The sequence below is a fragment of the Leptinotarsa decemlineata genome, unplaced genomic scaffold (assembly GCF_025532065.1).
Source record: "Leptinotarsa decemlineata unplaced genomic scaffold, Ldec_3_MD MMD2_tig00000090_RagTag_RagTag, whole genome shotgun sequence".
Lineage (NCBI taxonomy): Eukaryota > Metazoa > Arthropoda > Insecta > Coleoptera > Chrysomelidae > Leptinotarsa > Leptinotarsa decemlineata.
The window spans coordinates 4,943,274-4,969,474 of NW_027412541.1; the positions used below are offsets into that span (position 1 = coordinate 4,943,274).

Genomic DNA, 26,201 nt, shown 5'->3' on the forward strand with positions numbered 1-26,201 from the left:
TCGTTTTTGGGTACTTTCATCAATATGGCTTTCTGGAGACCTTTTGGAACAAATGATAACATTACGTGTGAGGAATCTGTGTCAATCGACAGGGATCCGGAATTTGAAAATAAGGATTTACATGTTCAAGTTAAACGAGTAATTTTAAATATTCATGAATGCTTGAAGAAGGAAAAGTGTCACACTTCACAGAATGCTATTGTGAATAGAATATGCGAGTTAACGAAACTATCTCGTTCGACAGTTCTTCGAGTGATTAAAATAGGGGATGTCATTGGCCATGCAATGAAACGAAAACAAAGGACTAAAAAATTTGCAAACGTTGATGATGCTACAAAAGATGTGATTAGGCGAACAATTTATGGTATATGCCAAAAATTGAAGTACCAACCTTGGAAAAGATTTGGCATAAATCACTCGACTATCCTGATTACAATTACAAATCTTTAGAAACTCTACGAGGTGTCTTATTGTCTTGTGGTTTCAAATATAAAAAATTGAACAATCGGATGGTCATAATGGAATCGACACGCATTGTTCAACTCCGAGAAGAATATTTGAGGCGAATGAAAAGCTACCGAGAATCCAGAGACATATAATCTACCTAGACGAAACTTGGTTTGACACCCATGATGTCAAATATGGCTGGGTAGACGAAACCAAGTATTGTGCTTTGAACATACCTTCTTCGAGGGGAAAACGTGTTATAATTTTGCATGTCGGGAATGAAAGTGGTTTCGTACCTAACGCTTTGCTTCTGTCGACCAAAAATATAAAAGATTCGTCTGCTGATAATTATCTGAAGCATCTACTCAAGGTACATCCTCAAATTATGATTACTTTTCTGACGACAAAGAAATGTTCCCATTATTTTTTTAAATATTGAATATAATTGCTGTTTTTTGTGTATTCTACCGTAATCTGAAAGATTAACAAAGTTCAATCAATAAAGAAACTGCAGAGCAAACTGTAAAGTTTTAGTTTTGCCCAGATTCGACTGTTTCTAACCCTCATTTTGGTGTTTTTTCTATTAGCCTAACATAACAACATATCAGGTAATTACACACTGTTCTATTTTAATAAATATTCAAAATAATGTTTATCCTTACTTAGCCTGGTATTTAGTTCACTTAGTCTATTTTAAATGAGTCCTTTCGAGCTTGTGCCTAAGATATTTTCTCAAGTTCAAACATTCAGTGCTTCTACATAGATTTAATGTCCCTGGATTTATTTTCTGTTTAAATCTGTTTTTCCGTTAATCAGCTGTCGCCCCCATACGAACGACAACTCTCAGAAGTTGAGAAACTTGTGCGAGCTAAGGACTAAGGAGGTCTTACCCTTCAACGTGTGATTCCTAAAATGGTTGCAGAATCATCCAATTTTCTCGAGAGAACTTATCTGGTTGAAGCTGGGATGATTCTGCAACCGTGTTAGGAATCACACGTTGAAAGGTAAGACCTCGTTAGTCCTTAGCTCGCACAAGTTTCTTTCCATATCATAAACGCAAAATTTATAAAATACAAATCACTAGAGTAATGCTTCTTCAAACAGTAGGTTTGTTCGAATGCCATAATAACTTTGACTTTCCAACTGTTATAATTTTGAAGAAAGCATTAAACTCGAATTAAAACTCCTATTTCAACTCCAACAGTTATGTTGTTTGTTCGATGAGCAACTAGGTCGTGGAAAATAATTATGTGGATAAGCACTAAGTAGAATTTTTACAACTTGCAAATATCCAAACGAGTAGTTTCCTCTTTTCAAATACTACAACCAAACGTAGATAAAATGAGAATATTCTTCATTTCGCTCTTGAAACTTATTCAAAGCTATTATTGAGCCAATTATGTGACTACTACTTCCTAACGTATATCGGATAGTAGTTCCAATTCGATTATGCGAAAGATGATGTTCAGAAACTATATTTGGATAGTAATAATGTTAATCCTGCCATCACGCTTGAAATAAAAAAAAATTCAATTATTCAATTACTGGATTCATTAGTAATTTCCTAACTATAACAATTACGGGAAATTATAATGATGTATTTTGTTGGACTTCTAAACAGAAATTAAAAAAGGTTTATGAATTGCTATTTTTAACTTGTCTCCCGTCGCCGAAAATTCTGGATTAAAATTTTTGTTTCTGAAATATTTCCCGAACTATAGCAATTACAAGAATACTAATACAATGAAGTTTCCTATTCACATCTCGAATAGAAACAAAAAGGTTTTTTCAGTTCAGTTTTCAGTTTCCCGATGCCAAACATTTTCAGTCGAACGAACTTTTTTTTACAGAAATAATTCCTAAACTATGGCGAATACTGAGAAATTTCAATGAAGTATTTTGTTCATCTATTCAATAAGAACAAAAAAGTTTCTTTGACTTTTTTCGATATTTTCTGTTTTTAGTTTCCCGATGTCGAAAATTTTTAATCGGTCACGGAAAACTGTAGAGGAGTATTTCGATAACCTCCTCACTACAAACAAAAAAAGTCCTATAAGTTTTTTCATTATTTTCAGTTTTTAGTTCAAACCTGTCTCCAAAAATGCTTTCGAAATATTACAGTTATGAAAAAAATGCTGGAATATTTTTCATTGAGCTCTGGGACGAACAAAATCGGTCCTATGGAAGAAAGTTATAGGTGAAAATATAATTTTTCTATTACCGATATTGCCTGTATTATTGAAGTTACAGAGAAATTGATTCAACTCTTCTGCACACCTATTTAAGAGGAACAAAAAGGTTATATAAAATGTTAATTACCTGAAATTTAAATACAATCGGAAAATTACCGCTTTCCTATTTTCGAATTTCTTTCGTTATCTTGCATACTTTGATATTATTACAAAGGTCAATTTCAGATAGTTTTTTTCATTTTAGAGCCTTTTCAGTGATTTTTCTATACGGCCCTGCAGAATCATCATAAAACATATTTCAATTAAATAACTAAATGAAAAATTAATTTCTAACAGAAATTACACCAATGTTTTACCTTATAAGTTGCTGAATTCAAAGCTCCGTGATATTTCTTCCCTTGTTTAGAATGTGAATACAAAGACTTGTTTTTTGTTTCATGTCTATCTCATCCTTTTCGATGATAGCCGGTTTGATACAATTGAAAATATCCATGTTGTTGACTGTAAATCTTTAAAGTACTTTCATAAAAAGGAAACTAATGAAGATATACAGGATGATCTAGGAGGCCAACAAACAAGCCGTTTGTACCGATCTACCTCCTAGGAAATATTTTGTGAAGATAGTTCACTCACATCATGTCTCATATTATGGACAAACTACCTCTATCTTATTGAATATGTTTTTGGCATTCTGTTTTTCCATTTTATACAAAAAATGTGGCAAACTTTCAAAGGACAGAATAAAGCTATAATAAACACTTCACAAAGATATGTAGATCATACATAAGAGTTACTCTCGGATACAAATTAGAAGTAGCAGCCCTTCGGAAATAACTACTTTCACATGAAGATTCACTTACACGAAAATTCAAAATTCACATTCAGTTTTGTTCTCCAAACATTCGTTATGGAATTGAATCGGATATCTTTCACAGTATTGGTACGCAATATATTATATGAAAGAGTTACATTATGACATTTCTCTTCCATGGAACCTCAGCATCCTCAATATGGAACTTTGAAATTTCGTAAACTTGTGCGAGCTAAGGACTAAAGAGGTCTTACTTTTAACGTGTGATTCCTAACAGATTCATTTAGTGTTTTAGGTACAGGTTGTACATTTGATTCATTTCTTCTGAAGAGTAATTTATTTTCCAGAAACTACCACCATAACTTGTGTCAATCTGAAAAAAAAATAAGTTTTTAACTGCTCATGTCCTCCTGAGAATTTTGCTGTGCTTGAAAACAAAAAAATGTGATGATTTGTACTTTGAATACGTACAACAGACATGTAAATTCAGTAGAAAGACTAATATTTATATCATACTGAAAAAAAAACTAAACTGTAATTATACTCTTTTGAATAAAACCGTCTGATTTCAAAATAAAGAACTAGATGAAACAGTATCAAAGTGTGAAATTAAAATGTGTTATCTGATGGAAGCCCTAAAAACACGAAACATCTTGGTGTTCTAGGTTTTATAAATAACAACAAAATGCCTCAATACATTTTTTTTGTTAAAAAGGTACTTTTGTAGTTTTTTTCCCTGTATCTTGCAAACTCTTCAACTTATTACGGGGATTTCTTCACCTTTCAATGGGTCATCATTGTAGGCATCTTCAATTCTATTCAGCAGACTCTTTATTCCACACCGTTTCATATATCCCAATGGTGAGCTTCAAAAAAGTGTATAGCAAGTGAAGTATAACATTTATAATGAAAATCTAATTTGCATGGGAATTCACGTAATTTTTTCTGTTTCTCTGTATCTTGTATTATCATCACTTTCTCTATGAATTTTCAGTTATGAATAATTTCTCAATAATTTCCATTATTTTTGTGGTACTGACGCGTAGTAGAACATGACTGGATCAAAGCTTTAATGTATAACCTAACTTCAATGCATCTTTATGGAAATTGATTCAAAATGAATTTTAATGATTCCACATTTGAATTCAAGGTCTTATCAACTTCTTGTTATGAACCTAGACACTCTTTATGTCGAAATGCTTACAAAAATATTCAAGAGATATTTCCTTAGTGTTCCAAGTTTAATTGGAATGTTGTTAAGCAACTAACTTGATTTTATATAATTTGAAAAAAGATGAAAGTCTTTATATTTCATATAGTCCCAGGATTTTATTTTAAATTATTATACACGAAAGATTGGTGTATCAGATTATAGTTGTTTCATAAAGACTCTTGTCTTTCAGACTCATTCATTATTAATCCACACTGAGAAAAAAATCTTATCAATAAAGATGGATGTAGCCGTTACTACATGGTAATATCATGAGAAATGAGAATTAAAACTTCTTATTTTATTGTATTCATTGAAAAATGTTCTTGTAAGACGAAACTGCATTAACGTTAGTTACAAATACCACTGGTATAAAAACAAAGGAAGTTTCAATCAATACCATTTTTCATATCTTATCTTTTGAATCGAAATAATCAAATGAGAGAGGAGCGAGAGAGAGAGATTTCGTTTGAATAGTTTTGTTCCATCGTTTTGAAGGTATTTGAAACTTCTGAAGCGACGAAAATGTCAAAATTATTAGGAGAATATCCCAACGTTACTGTCAAATAGTAATCATGGCCTGCTTACAAAATACCGAATGGGAATACCATTCTGAGGGGACATTTTTACAAATAAATGTTCATAGTCCATAGGTGAGATAAATGAAATATTGAAACAAAAAAAATGAAGTAGTGATACAGAAAGAAAATGCACATGTTCTCACAAAAAAGAATGTAAATAATTACAAGTATAAATGGAAATAAATTCACAATATGAGTATATTTGAAATTTTATTCATATGTTTTAATTCACATCTGTCATTATTGTTCACCATATTCTGTACTGTTGCAATCTTTCTGAACACGAACTTTCCTTATAGAATAGAGATCAACTCTACAAAAGTGCAGTCATCAAGGACCATATTAAGAACAGAAAATTGAATGAAATATAAGACATATGACTAAATTATTCTACGTATATGGTGTCTGAATGATGAATGTTATGACCGATAGTTTAGTTTGTAATATTTTTTGTTCACCGATTCATGTTCATGATATCTTTGTTTATTTTTCCATTTCAAATGACATCACACACAAAACGTCTTAAGTTAGTTTATTGTTTCAGCTTTTTTGTCATACACAAGCTCTATGAGCTTCAGTGACTTGTCATGTTTATTTTTTGCATTTCTTCTTATTTATATGTATATGTATTTAATCTTATGAAATACACATTATTATTATTATTATTTAAACTATTAGGCCCCAGGCAAATTATATGTCTTTGTAGGACGTTAGTTACAAATACAAATGGTCTAAAAACAAAGGAAGTTTCAATTAATTTTCATTTTTCATATCGTCTTATCATTTTTTGATTTGAGATAATCAAAAGAGAGGGAGCAGAATATCATATCAAATTGATTTTAATTAGACTTAACAAACCTGAAGTAACAACCAAACTGGAGAAGTAATTCTGCTGAAAAGTACGGTTAATAAATTATAAACGGTTTATGTAAATTCACTTATGTGACGAATTATGAAAAAATTGTTTCTTTTAAAAATATTTCATTGACATAATGAGTGCAATAAAATGATATTATGGTATTCCTTAGTTATAAAACTGACGTTCTATTGTTTTCTATGACTCTTGAAAAAATCGTCGAATATATCATCGTTTCTCTCTGGCATAAGTAGGTAATGATCTATTACTTCACAGTTGTGTTTGAATAATTTTCATAAAGCCTTGACAATTTACCTACTCCATAATATGTTCTCAAACGTTAAACGTGATTGTTGAATTACCGGTTCGTTCAAAAATATATAGCTTCTTCCGGAAAACAAGAATAATTAGCAACAACGCCATTAGAATTGCACTCGGAGTTTACTGCACAAGTGCAAATACCAGCATCCACTGGTATTTAACTAGTTTGCACCTCCAGAGACCAAAAACATTCATTTACTCAAATATTCCAACACTTCCACCCTGGAGGATCCCCAAAGAGAGCACGGTATTCACTGGAGAAACATACGCTATATGGAAAGCCTTGAAGTACATAAATATTTTTTAAAAAATGGGAAATGCCTCATTATAACAGATTCCATGAATGCTCTTCTGGCAATGAATCAATCAAACACCCAAAATCCCATTATACTTTCCATTGAACAATAGCTTCATGAACTCAAACAAAAGCAAGCAGTAATCAAATTCATGTGGGTCCCATCTCATGTGGGCATCCCAGGCAATGAAAGAGCAGATCAACTGGCGAAAGCAGCCATCTCAAATCCTTTGACTTATACTGAATCCAAAATAAATCACATTGACCTGAAATCTTTCTACAAACAAGAAATCATCAACAATAGGCAACATCAGTGGTACAATTCCACCTCTAAGCTAGCAGAAGTAAAACATCAGTACTCCCATGGAAAAATATCCCCAAAAACAGAAGACACCAAGTTATCCTGACTCGTTTGCGACTGGGACATACCCGCTTAACATCTGAATACCTCATAGCAGGTATAGTGACAAACCAAGATGTGAATAAAAGTCTGAGGGCGCCATAACAGGTGATCTAGTAGGCCATCTAAGAAACCACGGTTGCTGTTCCAACGGTTTGGAACCACCCTGTAGCAATGTGGAGGTACCTCATGACGTCGCTGAATGTTTTTGAAGGAGTACGTGAACTATATAAAGTGTACTAGTACGATACCCAACCGTTGTTCATTTCAAAACTCGTAGATATGAAATTACCCGAGAGATAGATATTTCGCAATATAAGAAATTAATTTGTAAACAGATATCATTATTGTCAGGAAGTGAATAGTGAAAATAATGAATATTTATCGTAATGAACTGGGGTGAGTTTGTCTCTTTAAGTTTTTATATTTATCTTTTCCAGATTCTGAAATGAATATAAAACTGCTAATTACTCAAAAACGGTTGTTCCGATTTCCAAATTGGAAATAGTGTACCTATAAAGAATTGAAATACTAGGTATTAGAAGACTCTTTTTCTATTTGAATGGAAAAGTTGTAGCATCTCCTTGGTGATGCATTACTATTGTCTTTCTTATGTAAAAATGATGTCTTCTTAACTGCATTTTGTCAAACCTTGGTGTCTTGTCCCATTCAAAATTTAAGAGCAGGGAATTTTTACTTCCGCACTGAATATTCTTTCACTAGAATAATTAATTAATTGACACGAACAGTTAAATAATCATGTGTAATCAACGTAACATTACATAATATCATATTGTGAAACGTACAAACTAGAAGAGATTTTTTAAGATAAAGAATGAACATCTGTTGTTTCTATTTTCAGAGATTATTTTTCAAATACTTACAGTATTTTCATTTCATCTATTACAGTTCATGAGAACTTCATAAGTAATTATTATAATTGAAAAAAAAAATATTATAAAAGGTCAGCCTAGGTTTAACCTATTAAAATTCTGTGATGACGTTAACCACAAATATGTTTCAAAATGATAATTGCAATTTTCTTCATGTCGTAAGCGTTTAATCAGAGGTAAATGTACATTGAAATTTATAGAATTTCTGAAATAGTGAAAAAGTATTTTCAATAATTTAGTGAAAGATATCGTTGGTTAATGAAGCATAAGTATTTTCACATTATCTCTTGTATTTTCTTCATGGTCATCTTAATAAAATTGCTTTTATGTTCGTACATATAATTCGATATTGTTCTGTATAGTTATTTTTTAGTAAAATAATAATATATTCAATTCCATATGGTTTATATCGTTCAAGACTTCATTTCTGCTATTTTTTTACGATATGTTTTGTAATATTTTTATTGTTTCAAACAATATTTACCTAATACTTCATGCTCACAAAAACTGTAAATGTCTTAAAAAAATTAAAAAAATTTAATGACGAAATTGAAATATATTCACAAAATTTTCATCTTGTGTAAATTATTGGTGACTCTGATATTCAGCTTACTACAATGTCTCGGGCCTGGATTTCTGGCCATACTGGTCTGGAAGGCAATTAGGGCTGTTGATTCCCTTGCAAAGAAGGTTGCTACAAGCAGCTTCATCGGACCAGAACCTATCATTGGCATCGCTTTAGACTTTGTCATACAAACATTGAACACCTGAATGGCAAGAAGGTTTATGGACTTCTGGCAGAATCCTCCATGATTGGCTCACTCCAAGACGTTTATTCACCCTTCGAAGCTTGAAACAATTGTTGAACTACAGTAGGGATGATTTGCGATGTCGTAACAGGCTTTCTCACAGGTCACTGTCATCTGAATCATCATATGCAAAGACCCGGACTGTCGGAAGACAGTGTGTGTCGCCTATATTTGGCAAACATGAAACATCACAGCACATACTCTGTGCCTGCCCCGCTGGGGACCGAATCAGGTGTTCAGAGATTGGCAGTACCGTACTCTTACCATCTGACCTGAAAGACCCCTCACCATACAAACTAATCGGCTTCGTTAAGAAGCTGGGTTTATTTGGTCGAGTGTGGATAGGTGTGAGCCACAATAAACCCTTGCGGGTTGCGGTCGACATTATTTCGCCTCACCAAAAAATAGCGGTCAATACAAAATTGAATACTTCTTATCAAGTCACGTTCCTCAGTATTACAACGAACTACAAGTAGCACATCGCAAATGTATTACGTACTCAGATTAGTAAGATTCAATAAAATTGTAAGTAGCAGTTTGTGACTATATTCATCCAATTTTTCAATTTTTCAGATTCTTGAAAAAGTGATACACACACACACACATATCACAGTAATCACTACATAGTAAAAAACAAAGTCGCTTTCCCTTGTCTGTCCCAATGTATGCTTAGATCTTTAAAACTCAGCAACGGATTTTGATGCGGGTTTTTATAATAGATAGAGTGATTGATTCAAGAGAAAAGTTTATATAGTGCATTTCTTTAATGTCCCCCCTTTTATTTTTTGAACGGGTCAACTCAAAAAATTGAAATTTGGGATAATGAAATTAATGCATGAATACTTTATTCTGAAGTGAAATAGACATATGAGACTTTCAAGATGGCGACTGGCGCCATCTTCACCTACTACAAAATGGCGGAACATTTAATAATTTACTGAAAACAAACACATTAATATCGATATTTCTAGAAATATTCCTTTTTATCTGCCATATAGCAATTTCAACAACCCGATAAGGTTTGTTAAGTTATTTTTTGTTTATAAAAACGACAAAAAATGTCAGTATGACAATGAACATCATTGTTCAGTTAGACTATTCTCATTTAGTTTTCGGTTTTACTAGTGGAAAGGTACCACGTCAACAATCTCTAAAATGGTCAATTCTCGTCCATTGGAAGAAAAAATTGAAGCGATTTTTATTTACGGTGCGACGCGTAACTTTCACGAGACCGAAAGGATTTTCAATGAACGTTTTCCGAATCGTCCTATCTATAGAAAATATTTGAGGAAAACAACAAGTGCAAATAATTGGTGAGATGGTAGTAAAACCTAAACAGTCTACTTATTCCGTCGCGAATGTTTGTGAGGTGTCTCCTTCTAGTGTGTGGAGACTTTTGAAGAGGAATAGGTATCCATACAAAATTAAAATGGTACACCAATTAACTGTAGATGACCCTGATCTCAGAACAGAACTGGCAAAATTGTTCAACAACTTTGAGAGCCCAAAATATTCTAAAGGAAACGCGAGAGTTGATCCCAAACACTGCCGAGGATAAGTCACCAAAGTCCAGCCGAAAACAGGAACAAATGATAGCAAGTTGCGCCTTCAGAAAGGAACCCACTTGTCTATAATGAAAGAAATTTCAAAATATAGATCTATAAAACGAGTTGTACGATTAAACTTAATATTGCAATTTTGCAATTATCGTAAGAATCATAACTAAACATTTACACAAATTCCACAATTTCTTGAAGTATACATTTTCAGGAAAAGAGATTTCTTCATACATTTTTTTGTATAAAGTTAAAGTGAAAGCCAAAAATCTTTCATCCCAAAAACGTATCTCTCCTAAAAATATACCCCTTTAAATTTTTTAGTTTTCTGTTTCAACCATAAAACTTGGGTGCATAACACACTGTACATTTAATAAATCTTAATATTGGATTATCAAAATTTCCGAATATACTGTGAGGGTAAATTTATAGGAGAAATTGACTTTTGGAAATGAAACATGGAGAAGTAGAAAGACAGAAACCATTTCCACCCGATATAAAAATTGTTATTTTTAAAAAAAGTGTGGCACATTGGAATTTATGTATGGTAATGAAGTATATCGGTCGAAAAGTTTTAATAAGTGCTAAAGTTTCTTAATTTTCGAGAGGCATATTCGAACATTACATTCCACTATTAGCAAAGGTGTGTTCTCATTATTCACTATTTTATTGGGCTCCCCACTTTTGATATAAAACTCAAAACCAAATCATGAATATAATAGAACAAAACAAAGATAGTGCCTAGTATTTTGTCACGTAGACTAATTCTGTAATTTTAAAATTACGACTGAAAGTCCGTCAAAGTCACGTATATTCAGAAAATCTTTTTTCTTTTTAGGTTTTCGGCCTCGGAAATAAAACTTATGAACATTATAATAAAGTTGCTATAAATGTGGACAAAAGACTCGAAGAATTGGGAGCTACTAGAGTCTACGACCTTGGACTTGGAGATGATGATGCCAAGTAAGTAACTGATATGTTATATCAGATAAAATGGTTATTTGTTTTATTTTATCTCTAGCTTTTGCGTTTTATAAAAATCTCTGCCAAAAATTATATTAATTCTGAATTGCGTTTCTGTTTTGTTCGAAAGTGGTTGACAAAGTTATTGGTAAATGTTACAGGTTCGGACGGAAATCTACGGAAAAACAACTAAAATTAAAATGAATGGCATGTTGAATTTTTTAAAAATAATAAAAATAAAGAAATTCATACAAAAAAGTGGAAATTCTCCAAAGAAAGATCCCTCCTTTCTTGCTTTCATAGCAATCAATTTAAAAAATTAATTCTATACGAAAATTTATGGATCATTCAAGGAAGGTTCCCACAATTTTTTTTTGTATGAAGATGGAAAAGTAGAAAGCCAAAACCTTACCAGACAATTAATCTCTTCTGAAAATATACACCTTTTAATTCAAAAAATGAAATGTTTTGCAAGTAAGGAAAACATTTCACCAATGAAAATGATGAAAAAGTCTTTGACGTTTCCATAGTTGTTATCGGTAATGTTCGCTAGAAATAATTACGAAATAATTACGAAATTCTGTACTAATGATTTCAATAATGAAGCTTCCTCATTCGTATTTTTGATGTCAAATATTAATTGACCGTAAATGATAAATATAATTTCCTATCTAAGGCTCGAAATATTGGTAATAGATAAGTCCAGATAAGATAACAAACAAATAATTGTGATGTAGATGGTTCTATATTGGAAACTGCGTGAATTTTTTGTTGTTTTTGTGCCTGCATTGTTATAAGTATTTATCTATAGTGTTGGATTAGAAAACTTTACTCTTTTATTTTAACTATTTATAACTTTTCTTCTTCTGGAAGTTCCCAAAACCCGACAAAGAAGTCGGAGCGTGCCGGCACAAATCTTGCCGCTAAGAAATTTAGTCTTAGTTGACATTTAAATTATTCATGTTTTGAAGAATTCACTTTCACCATTTGAATATGAACGAGAGAATATCTATGAATATCCATGACCATAAGGCTACAATGTTCTTGTATGTCATAATATTTCTTTCATAATCCACTTCTATCCTTAGGATTAATATATAGATGCATAAGATTAAGATCATTAACAGTATCATTGCATTTGTGGTCCAAAATACTAAAGAGCATGGTTTTGGGTTGCCTTATGTTTCATCAGTAATCTTCTGCAGGGACCCGAAAACAACCCGGCTTTAAAACAGTTGATAATAATAATAATAATCATTATTATTCATTGTCCAGCAGTTTCTCATCTACAAGACAATGTACCAAAACTGTACCAATTTAATCGGGAAAGAACAGAAGAAATAATGAATAGTAAAACATTGATTTCGAAAACAAGTCCAATCACTAGAATTGCATTCCTCTTCTCGACGCGTGTTTCACCCAGCAAGTTATTGGGTGTCTGCTACATACAAGGTTCTGAAATTCCGTTGGTATTCGCTATTTCATTATGTTGTTCAAAACCCAAGAAAGTCATAAAACTAATGAAAAAGAAATAATTGAAACTTTCTATGTTTTTTACCACTTTTATTTGTAACTAACGTTTTTACTGCAGTTTCATCTTATAAGGACATTTTCAAACTCATGCATTAAACTAACAATGATTGATTACATTGGCCCTTATATAACACCACTGTAGGTAATAATAGAGGTACTTAGCTTGAGTACCTGAATTTTGTTTACTGGTGACAATGTGGATATGCTAATTTGAAAACCGATGAGTGAACTAAGTCGATTTGATCATTTAACAGGTTGCACCCGAAATGTTTATGCTTGTGACCTTCCAAGAATTCCAAATAATTGAGTTTGCAACCCTACCTTGCATAATAGTGCAAAATTTCCGTATCGTTTAGATTCTGATTGTGTGTAATGCCTAAGAAATTTATCTGTTTTTCTATCTCTGTTTCGAGTTTGAACTGAATGTTGCTATTGAGATTATTCATGAATGTTATAAATTAGTTCAGCTGTTGTGTAGTACCTCTGAACGTCAGTTACAAAAAAAGTGGTAAAAACATAAAACGTTTCAATTATCTTTTCTTCATTATCATTCCCTACCGCGTAGTAACGGCTAGATCCATCAATTCATTCATAAATTAACCAGTGAGTTGATTATTCTGATATGGTGACTGTCTGTGTTAATTTAACGTTATCAGTTATTTTCTTTGAAGTAGTTGTTTTTTAAAGTACATCAATTGAATAGCTATTATTGTGGTTCAATTTTTCCAGAATTGATTGTAAATTATCAGTTTTTCATTGACGAAACGATATTATTATTTTTAGGTAACAATTACATATCCATTATTCATTATATCTACACGTGTGGATTGTATGAAGTATAGTTCAAGTAAACGATATAGTGCAACCTACCTACCAACACCTCCCTTTTAATAATATAGTTAGGGTGCTAACTAATTTCGGTGTTCAATAAACATTTCTGATTATATAAGAATCACAATTACTCTTATATGTATATATATATATATATATATATATATATATATATATATATATATATATATATATATATATATATATATATATATATATATATATGATGCAACTTATTTTCCTTTATCTTCAGTATTTTAATATCAATATTAGTCACAAAAAGGATTTGAAGCTTTATAACTTCTATTAATTATATGTCATCATATAGGCTCTACTCAAACTAAATATATATAATAAATATTTCTTTTATATAGGTGAGTGGGAAAGTAGGGATGATCAACTAAAATAACTTTTTTAATCCTTTTCTGTCAGTCTTCTTAGGTAATATTAGATACTTCTTCTTTAATTATCTCTATTACCTTCTTATCAAATGTTGTTTGTAGGCATGTTAGGCGTACACATTTTCGAACCATTAGTCCACCCTTTCGTAACTGTGTCGTAGGTGTCATACCAAGTTTCGTCCAAATAGAAAATTTGTCGTTGTTCTTGTTTATAATTAGTTATTATTTCTAAGTATCTTTTACGCAATTCCACCATTCTTCTGCTTTCCATAACTGTTTGACGTTAGTTTATCATTTTAAATATAAATCTTAGTTTCTTCATCCAATTCTGAAGAGTTTTGTCACAGCAGCTCACGTTATGGCCATAAATATTCAACCTAACCTAATAGTGTATTTCCCTCGAAACCAAACTTGAGATGTAGATTCGTATATACATACTCTCTGTGTTTCAATATTCAAATGCATCCGAATCTTATTTACTGGAATCTTTTTTTCACATTGTTCACCATCGCTATTGGAATCACTACACTGGAAAAAGTCTGCGTTGTTATCACACTCGTTATTACTATTAGTACTTGTCCAAGGACGCCACATTTTAAACAGATAACAAAAATGTTAAGTAATTATAACTGCACCAATATCGAATTTCAACACTCAAATCGCGATCAGTTCCTGAACTCAGTTCAGGCGATGGTTATCGCCGTCGTGTTGATCACGATTTCTATTCGTTACCGCAAAATGACTTCAAATTTAATTTTATGAGTCTTTAGCCAATCATAAAACTCGGTTAGTAAAATTATCTAATACGAACCGCTAATTCTACGGTCCACGTGGACTACTTCGCAGCCGTTTCATTTTTATGTATTAGTTTTTTGGCCTTTTGAGAGTGCCGAGAACTATAGGTATGCACAATATCGTTTACTTCGACTATAACTACAGATTTCTGACGGCCGGTAAAGAGCAAGCATAATAACTGATATTTCAGCGAGTATCTGTATGGTCATTTAAAAAACTAGCTGTGTAGCCAGCTCATGTCAATTAGTATTTTTAATCAATCAAAACACGTTTTCCATACTAGAACAAAAAATATTGATGATGTCTGCCGCAGTAGCAGACGAAACGTCAGATATAAAAACATGCAGAACAATGCTAATAAACTTGGAAACATCGGGCAATAAGTCATTAATTCTTGAATTTTGCTGTCATAACTTTCCCACTGATCAAGGATTGCATGTTGTTATTCAAAGTAATTATATTGAAAAACGTCTCAGAAAATGGATTTTTTTAAATACCTAACAACCTCAAAACTGAAGCCAGATCAGATTTTGAATACTTATTGGAAAGATATTTTTCCACCTGTTTTTGGGTGGGCTCTGTCTATTCAAATCAAAGTATTATTTCCTAGAAGAGATATATTTAAGGTGGGAAATATTCAAATTGTTACACTTCGAATTTATTTGGTTTATTTATTACTTGTATTCAAAAATATAATAATTTCAGCATTGAAGATGACTTCATCACATGGAAAGACAAATTATGGCCTGCAGTTTGTGAATATTTTGGTATCGAATCTACAGAGGAGGATGTTAATATGCGCCAATACAGACTTGAAGAATTTGACGAGGTTCCTGACCGACTTTTCACAGGAGAAATGGCTAGATTGCATTCACTGAAGAGCCAGAGACCGTAAGAAGATATCTTTTCACAAATTTCGTTTTTTAATTTTCATTTTTTTGCAGTCCCTACGATTCCAAGAACCCATTTTTATCCAAAATCAAAGTGAACCGCGAATTGCACAAGAGCGGTGATCGTTCTTGTATGCACATTGAGTTCGATATTGAAGGTTCTAAGATGCGTTACGAGGCAGGAGACCACTTGGCTGTGTATCCAGTCAATAACTCGGAACTTGTTGACATCATTGGAAGGCATTGTGGTAAAGACCTGAACACAAACTTCACACTCATCAACACTGATGAAGAATCAACCAAAAAACATCCCTTCCCATGTCCGTGTACCTACAGAACTGCTCTTACTCATTATCTGGATATCACTCAAAACCCAAGAACTCACGTTTTGAAAGAGTTAGCCGAGTACTGTTCGGATCCGGAAGAGAAAGAAAAATTGAAACTGATGTCGAGTACTACCCCAGAAGGAAAGGCTTTATATCAGAAATGGATTATAGATGATAACAGAAATATTGTTCATATACTGGAAGATTTGCCTTCTTGTCGACCAGCTTTAGATCATCTCTGTGAACTCTTACCTAGGCTGCAACCACGATACTACTCAATTTCATCATCACCTAAACTATTTCCCAACACTGTTCACATTACTGCTGTAGTTGTAGAGTACACTACTCCCACTGGCCGTCATAATAAGGGAGTTGCTACTACTTGGTTAAAGAAAAAGATTCCTGACCCAGAGAAGGAGCTTCCTACAGTGCCTATCTTTATTCGCAAATCTCAGTTCAGACTTCCTGCGAGGCCACAAGTTCCTATGATTATGATTGGTCCTGGAACTGGAGTAGCACCATTCAGAGGATTCATTCAAGACAGACAACTTGCTAAGAACGAGGGAATGGAAGTAGGAGAAACAGTTCTTTACTTTGGATGTAGGAAGAGAAGCGAAGATTTCATATATGAGAATGAGTTAGAAGAATATGAAAGAAATGGTCTTCTCACATTGCACCTTGCTTTCTCAAGGGATCAACCACAAAAGGTTTACGTTACTCATCTTTTGGAAAAAGAAGCTGACGAAGTATGGAGAATTATCGGCGAATGTAATGGACACATTTACATTTGTGGGTAAGTATTCGATGATATATGTTAGAGGATTCAATTGTGATTTTCTACTTCGTAAACCCACCAATCATATAATCTTTATTCTCTTTATACTTCGTAGCCTTGAGTACAAAGATGAAGTTTTATAAAATACCGTGCTATTATCGAATAAAGTTATAATGATTTAACAAATGATTCATCTCGTTAGTAATTATTCCTTTCACTTACACGATTTTGAAGAAATTGGAAACATTTCTCATCTTTCCAATTTCTTTGCAAGAGTAAATCAGTTGATTGATCAGTGTCCTTGTAAAAGTTTGTTGGAAGTCAAAGGTTATTACCTACTCAATGAAACTTGACCCTTCTGACCTCGACCCCGAGCAACGGCAACTCTCACTGTACAATCTACATATATTCCTTCAACGTTCAGTGTTCTATGAGTACTTCTGTTGCTTTCGAACCGTAAATACAGTGCAACTTCCTTTAACTATGGTGGAGTGAGCCTGGGTGTTTGCTTTGTTCTGTCAGTACATTTCAGAAGAAAAATATATATTAAAGAAGAAAGTAATATAAATCATGAAGTATCTTACCTTATGTCATGTTTGCTTCCCCCGCCAATAATTTATTTCATGAGGAGAGAAAGGCCATTAGTTTCATTTTTTGGTACGGTACCAGTTTTTGCACAATTTCTTATCGGTAATTGCTATAGGATCATTCATTTATGTGACACTGGTATGCTGCCTATAACTTTTTGTCTTGCTTGACACTATGAAACATCAGAAGAATGTTTGTCATTTGTCTTCTTTCTATAAATACTTCATTGGGCATATTCATGTGATATTTTTTTTCAACTGTTTTGTATATACTGAACTGGGATAAGTTCTGTAAATTCTTTCTCTGACATTAGTAAAAAAATCTAAGACACGTCAACTGTAGATGTTTATGGCAGACATTTTACAGCACTTGTTTCTGACCAATGTCACATGATGTAATTGACAACTTTTTCAAATGGAAAGGTAGTTTTAAATATGGGATGGATATAATTTTATTATCAAATAAAGTCTTACCGACGTATTTAAATTCTATTTATTTGACAACTGTAATCAACATCTTCTTTCTACTAACAAACTTGATTTAACTAAAAATATCAGACATCACATAAAATAAATTAAAAATCTATATACAGAGGGAATGATAAAAACATACATTTTAAATCCAACATTCTCCCCCATTTTGAAATTAAAATAAAAAGCAAAAGAGAAATTTCAAAATTACATTATAAATTTCACTCGAAACCATAACGATGCGGAGCTCTGACTTTTCGCCCCCTTCTTGTGACTATCTCTTTAGTTTTCTTTTTGATGCCTTGCTCTTCTGTTATGTAGTCCTCATCAGTTTCACCTTTGACTGCATTCATTTTCTTTTCAATTTGAAGAAAATTGTTACTGTCCTCTTCCGTCGTCACTTCTAAAGGATGTAAACGCTGAAACGGTCGAATAAGTTCCCCACTGTTCACTTTTATTTTCGCTACCCTGGGTACGTCATCTTTTCCAGGATAAATTTCCAATACTTTTCCTATAGGCCAGTTCATTCGCTTTACATTGTCGCTGCTGACAAGAACAACATCTCCAATTTTTAAACTACCTATTTTCCTTTTACCAGTATGTACGAGTTCCGCTAGATATTCCTTTCTGAATCGGCTTCGGAGTCCATCTCTTATCTTTTGCAGGTATCTATGTCGTTTCACTAAATGATGTCTGTCTATGATATCGAAATCTGGAGTTTCACTGGTAGATATATCCGAAATAAACATAGAAGGGCTGAGCGGTTTTAAATTATCTTCTTCCGAAATATAAGTTAAAGGCCTTGCATTAATTATGGCTTCACAGTCGCATAAAGTCGTCATCAATTCTTCATAAGTTAAAGTTGCTTTCCCTAAGTTTCTACGAAGTAATTCCTTAATTACTCTGACCATGCGTTCCCACCAACCGCCCCACCAAGCGGCTGTTGGAGGATTCTGATGCCATTTGATTTTTCTAACTGTAGAGTAGTCCATAACTTCATTCCAGTCTATCTTCTTCAAGTAGTTTTTTGCTCCAATAAAATTTGTTCCGTTGTCAGAATATATACCTGAAACTCTTCCTCTTCTCGCTATAAATCGCCTCAGTGATGATAAAAATGCGTCTGTTGATAGAGATTTCACCAGTTCCAGATGCACTGCTCGATATACTGCACAGGTAAACAGTACGATCCAGGACTTGTCTCCCCCTTTCAAGTACAATGGTCCAGCTAAATCTACTCCCGTTATCTCAAAAGTGGACACATTGTTTATCCTATCTTTCGGTAGTGGAGCAAAAGGCGTATTTATGCATTTACTTCTGAATCGTTTGCACTGAACACATTTTTCTATCACTTCTTTAACAAATTTTCTTCCTTTCAGTATCCAAAATCTTTCACGAAGTATTCCAAGAAGTGTTTGAGTCCCTGCGTGAAGATGTATTTTATGTTGTTCCTCGATCAATTTTCTAACAATATCATGTTTTGAATGGTAAAACAACAGGATACTTGAAATCATTACTATCATCACCCAGTATAAGTTTAGTTTGTACACGTATAATATTGTTTTTGTCTATCATCAAATGAAGATTTCCAATCGACTTTTTGTCCAAACCAAAACTTTCTCTCTGTATAAGTTTTAAAATACGAAGTTCTGCCATTTCCTTTTCATCGAAAGTTAATTCACCGGTTCTTATTTGATTTTTCTTTGAACAGTTATTATAAAATCTCAAAATATAACCCATCATTCTTACAATTTTCGTATATTTGGAGAAGTATCCGAAATATCTGGAAAAATCTTCATTTTGTGCGAAGTTAACAGAAGTCGTTTTTCTCTGTTCAATATTCATATCCTCCGTTGAACAAATTATTTCTGTATGGTACCAATTTTCTGGACTCTGTTTTAACCACTGAGGACCTTCCCACCACTTTAATTTAATCAGTATATTCGCAGTGCATCCTCATGATGCAATATCTGCAGGATTTAGGTCCCCTGGTACATGATACCAATCATCAATACTACTGCACGAATTTATTTCTTTCACGCGATTCCCCACAAATGTATTCCAGGACCCTTTGGTTTTTATCCATGTTAGGGCTACCATGGAATCACTCCAATAAAATGTTTTCAAGTGTTTCATCTCTTCCACTCTCTTAATGGATTGACATAATCTTACTCCAATGACTGTACTTAATAACTCAAGTCTTGGTATTGTGGTGTTTTTTGGTGCTATTCTAAATTTAGCCTGAATGAGTTGTAGAACGACTTCCTTATCTGTTTCTGTTCTTAAAAATACACAAGATGCATATGCCGCTTTGCTGGCATCGCAAAATACATGAATAGAAACATTTTCCTGAATGAAATGATTTAAATTATTAAGCGATCTAGGGATTTTACATACATTAAGGAAATGTAATTGTTTCATCCACTCTTCAAATTTATCGATCATGTCACTAGGTAATTCTTCATCCCAACAAATTTTTAGTGTCCATGTTAACTGTAATAACAGTTTCGGAATCAACGTTACTGGACATGTGAAACCAATGGGATCAAAGATCTTTTGAGCTATTGACAATAAACCTCGTTTCGTTTAAGGTGTAATATTCAAATTAATGAGACTGGATAAATCACAATGTAGAATATCTCTTTTGGAATCCCATGAAATACCTAAAACAGACACGTTTCTTTCATTGGAAAAATCGCCAGCAAAATTATCCGATGAATTATATACCCATTGTGTGAGGTTGAATTTTCCAATCGACATTAACTCTTCTGATTGACTAATAAAAGTGTCCAATTCTTCAATATTATTGACACTGGTGACACAGTTGTCAACGTAAAATGATATTTTCAATTTATCAGCAGTGTTTTTCAAATGAATTGGTGCCCTATCTAAATGATGACTGATAGTTGCACCTAACAAGAAAGGGCTAGGTCGCAAACCAAAAACCACTCGACAGTGTCTAAAGATTTTCTTTTCGGTTTTTGATTCATCTACCCACCAAAGAAACCTCAAATTGTCCCTTTCATTGGGATTAACACCAATTTGCAAAAATGCTTTTTCTATATCAGATGTAACTCCTATTAGTCCTATTCTGAATTTTATCAACAATGAAGGGATTAATTCTAACAGATTAGGACCTTTTTCTAAACATGTATTTAGTGAATTTCCGTTATTATCCTTTGTTGATGCGTCGAATACTGGCCTAATTTTAGTAGTAATACTATTTTCTTTAATAACGGCACGATGAGGTAAATAGTGACTTGGCATATTAATTGAATCTCCCCTAACTTCTTCTATAATACCTAATGATTCCCATTCTGCAGAAACCTTACTATAGTCTTCAAATTTTCCTAAACTGATTAACTTTTTTGTTGAAGACAATAATCTTGCTTCAGCTATTTCTTTATTGTTAGAAAGTTTTGGATGACCTTCTTTCCAAGGAAGATTTACTTGATATCTACCATCATCTGTCTGCAAAACCGTTTCTTTAAAATACTTTTCCGTTTTAAAATCAATAATTTCTTTTGGTGTGGTATTTGCGGGCTCTTTTATACCCAAAACATCTAATTCCCACAAGTCAGCAATAGAAAAATCAGTGAAACCGGAAAAAATAGGATTGTTACTTGTGTTATGGACTTGTTGTCCCATTATAGTCCATCCAAGATACGTTTCTATGGCAACAAGTCCATTATTCAAAGTTTCAATATGCCCTGTTATTAAATTTCCAAAAATATCTGCCCCTAGCAACAATTCAATTTCTTGTGGAGGATTATTTATACCAATATCACTTAAAATAATGTTTTTATTCTTCAAATAGCCTATAACAGCTAAATCTCGCAATCTAGGTATATAATTACATATCTTTTTCTGTTCCAATACTGATAATTTGCAAGAGAACTCATTTTTAATGTTACTTATTGCGATATCGTATATATTATGGAGATTAGGAGATGATTGAAAACCACCAAAAACACCTTGTATAATATTTTCCTTTCCTGATGGCTCAAAATTCAAATCTTTTGCACATTTCGATGAAACATATGATCTTTGAGAACCGGAATCCAGCAAAGCCCTGACAAGTTTATGTTTATGATTATTTGTCACTTTGACAATGACAGTTTGTAAGAGTTTGTCAGTTGAAAAATTACTTGTCAAAACATTTTCCAATTTTTGTTTGGAATTTTCATCTGGTTGAACCTTTTTCGAATCTAAATCACAACACATTATTGGAAAATGTTTCCGTGCGCACATTAAACATCTTACAAACGCTTTGCAATTTTTGCTGATATGATTGGTTCTCAAACAAGAAAAGCAACCTTTCTTTTCCACAACTTTTGCTTTTCTCTCTTCCAAAGAAAGTTTTTGTGCAGCAAAACAATCTTGACTTGCATGGGTACTATTATTACAAAATATACAGTTAGGTTTCTTACCTTTGAAGGAATCTTTTGTATTAACTGTATACAATGCTGCAGCAGAATAGAGTTCAGGCTCACCTTGCAGTAAACGTTTTCCCTTACTATTATGTTTCGGCTGCTCCTTTTCAATTCCAAAACTTGTTTTTGCCAAATTTATTCTTTCTTCTGATTCCACCTCGGTTCTCAAGAAATCTAACAACATTGTGAGATAGTTATCAGAAGCAAAAGTATCTTTTTCATTTTTAGTATGTATTTTCACCTTCGAACTACGATGTATTTCCCAAATCTTGAGTAACTCACTCGGAAGTGCGGATTCAACCAATGGGAAAAGCATTGCAGCATACTTTTCAGTTGTCACACCTAATGACTCCAACGCTCGTAATTGAGTCTCCAATCTATCGTATAAAGATGATAATGACATACCTGACTTATTTTTGTTCACCTGGTGAAGAACTAGGTTCAGCAACTCTCTCACATACACCTCAATCAGAAATTCGTCTCTAGCGAACCGTACTTTCAACTGGTCAAGTGCTTTTTTGTAGTTTGCGCCGGATGGAGAAAAACTTTCCACAAGTTTCCGTGCTGGTGATCCTTGTTCCATTGCCTGCACCAAATACTGAAATTTGTCTTCTAAATCGATGTCTTCATCCTGGTCTATCTTTTTAAACTGTCCCCAGAACCCGATCCAGCTTTTCACATTTCCGTCGAATTTGATCAGTTCTAACTTTGGCAATCTGAATTTTCGATTGATTTTTTCACCGTAAGAAATTTGTGAACTGGTTCCACAATCTGCTCGCATTTGGTTATCTGCCAATCGGATTTCGCATTCAGATGTATATTTGATTACTTCAGCTCTATAAAACTCCATTTCGTCGAACTCTTGTTGAACTTCGGCATCGTTGAACTTTCCGGAAAATAACTGCTCCTTGAAGTTCTCATCAATGGTGAATATTCGATCACTCTTGTCTTCCAATTGTCTCAAGAGTGATATTATTTGTGCCTTACTAGTTTGCTTCATACTCAAGGCTACATCTAGGTCGCTGCTAGTATTGCGAAAATGTCTTCGCAGCTGCTCTCTTTCTTTCTGCATAATATCCATCGTCAATAATTTAGTCCTGTCACGGTCGCCACTATTTTAAATATGGGATGGATATAATTTTATTATCAAATAAAGTCTTACCGACGTATTTAAATTCTATTTATTTGACAACTGTAATCAACATCTTCTTTCTACTAACAAACTTGATTTAACTAAAAATATTATCAGACATCACATAAAATAAATTAAAAATCTATATACAGAGGGAATGATAAAAACATACATTTTAAATCCAACAGGTAGGGCATATGCTACACTAACTATTTCAATAGCAAATGAGCAAATGCTCAAAGTGGCATAATAATATTTCATAATAAAAATAATTTCCCACTTCACTCAACATTTCCAGTGAAATAGAACTTAAGGTTTCAGTTTTGTGTATCTTCAAGTGATCTAACTTATTCGGTTTAGTTTCATGTACTTTATTTTTCACATGTCCCCGAAGGAACAAATCCAGTAGTGTAAGATTCGATCATCTTGCTGGCTATTCCACTGCTCCTGGTATCAACATATTAAGCAGAGGTGAATCATTTAAATCAATTCGATTGTTCATTAGAAATTGGGAATTTTCGAATTTATTAGTTTCCATAATTTCCAGAAGGTTGAGTTTCAAAGCTTTCTTCTGGCAATGAAGACTTTTGAATTCATGATAGAACTCATATACCTCTCCGAGACGGTGAGTAGCATTTGTTGAGATCATTCATTTTTCCATTCTGGAAATCGTTCCTATGTTTTTCATGCATGTTTCAAATGTTCTTCTGGTTTGATCTTCTCCTGATCTATCTGATACCAAACTCTTGTCTGTTATTTTTAATATGCATATATAAAGTATTGATTTCATAAGCCATGATTCCACCATTATTTTGTAAGGACTCAAAAATATTTATGCTGGATTGACCTCAATGAGTTAACGTTTTTAAATTTTCATACTCGTCTCTTAGAATCCACTAGTTAGTTTCATAACCATAATAATGTATTGTTTATTGCCCTAAAACTAAATAGTCGAGCTATAAGGGGAACGGAAAGGAAACTAGGAGGTAGATAAACATTCAAATGAAACCAAAAAGATCAAACCTTATTTGGGTTAAGTTAGTATAAATATAGTAAGTTCTCACAACATCAAACCAATAATAAACTCAAGCATGAATATTGAAAATAACAAAAGACAAGAGTTGAGTATCAGATAGGTCAAGAGTTTATAAATTATCATGTGGATCTTATTCGATGTTTTTCATAGATCAAACTGGAATAGTTTATAAAAAAAACGCAGCAAAGAACATAGAAACAGTTTCCAGAATGATAAAATTTATTCAATGCAGCTACTCACTAAACTAAAACCGGTTTATTTGCCGAAACTCGACCGAAACCGAACTTTGGATCGGACACTACTTTTCATATATTTGATATTCAATTTTTCTTATACTTCGGGGTCTTTAGGAGTTTCTCCTTGAGGATTTTCTTGCAGTGCTTGTATATTTTGAATAAAAAGAAAGTTTTCAAAAATTCGTTTCCCCGTATAGAAAATAACCTACATAGAAAGAACCACTTTTCACTTTTTTTTTGAGACCAGACAGATGGATGAAAAGTTCAACACAGTTTTTATGTTGATTATTTATTCATACCAGTTTTCTTATTAATTTTTTCGATCTTTTGTTTACTGTTAGAGTAAGTTTATGTGACAACTTCAAGTTACTTACACTCACAGGTGTTCATTCTGTGACTAATATGATTTAACGTTCTTTGAGGTCTGACTCTCAGTTCCTAGTATGCTTCAATATTATTTTAAAATTTGCAATTCGAAAACATTACAAAGTGAAAATAAGCAAAAGAATAGTTTCATCATCTGTAAATGAAAATGATATATTCTTATATGTAAGAATGTTGCTAATCTAATTTTTCATTAAAATAAATGATCTGTTTATTATAGGGACGCAAAATCTATGGCAACTGATGTGAGGGCTATTCTCACCAGAATCATCCAAGAAAAAGGCTCAATGAACGAAGAACAAGCCACAGCCCACTTGAAAAAAATGGAAACACAAAAACGATTATCCGCTGATGTTTGGAGTTAAACCTTATTTTACCTATAAACAATGATTTAGGTAATTGAAGAAACTAAATCGACCATATCTGTTGAACGGTTATTTTGTATTGGTTGTGTAAATGTATATTGTGACAATTTTAAGCTGATACCATGGTGCCTATTGTACATACTAATGCAATAACATGCATTTATTAAGAAACAGAATCATTCCATACTAGTGCCTCTTTTATTATATATTCAGATTTTATAAATGTTCAAATATCAAGTGTTGGTAACTATCAGAAATGATGTTTTAGGTAGGTAGTAACAGTTAAAATAATGTAAATTATTTTAAGTATTATAGAAAACTTATTGATGAAATTGATTAAAATATTTATAAGTGTTATATCTATCTACTTTTTACAATTCCTTTGAATTAAAAACATAATTACTAAACTATTAGGGTACACAGTATGCAAAAGAATACTATTAGGACATTGATTTTTCAGTATTTCGACACTTTTTTTTTGTCATCATCAGGGAAGCTACAAGAGTAAGAATATGTGTATTTACATATTGCTCAAGTTTTGATAAAACTACTTACATTATCCACCAGTTTGTATGCAAATGATGGAAAAAACATCAAATATATGTACAACAAAACATTTTGGTAAAGTTGAATATAATCTTTATAACAGATTAAAATAATAATACAATAAAAATA

General features: G+C 32.7%; 1 protein-coding gene across 2 annotated transcripts in view; it reads left to right on the forward strand.

Moving 5' to 3' along the window:
* Window positions 1-25,883, forward strand: part of Cpr (Cytochrome P450 reductase) — a 156,013-nt gene extending 130,130 nt beyond the window's left edge. For both annotated transcript variants that reach the window (XM_074172391.1, XM_023160362.2), the window contains exons 5-8: window positions 11,210-11,334; window positions 15,600-15,785; window positions 15,839-16,903; window positions 25,382-25,883. In XM_074172391.1, the coding sequence (XP_074028492.1) occupies window positions 11,210-11,334; window positions 15,600-15,785; window positions 15,839-16,903; window positions 25,382-25,526 (1,521 nt within the window). In that variant the 3' untranslated portion in view covers window positions 25,527-25,883. The remainder of the gene's footprint in view (window positions 1-11,209; window positions 11,335-15,599; window positions 15,786-15,838; window positions 16,904-25,381) is intronic.
* The last annotated feature ends 318 nt before the right edge of the window (window positions 25,884-26,201 follow it).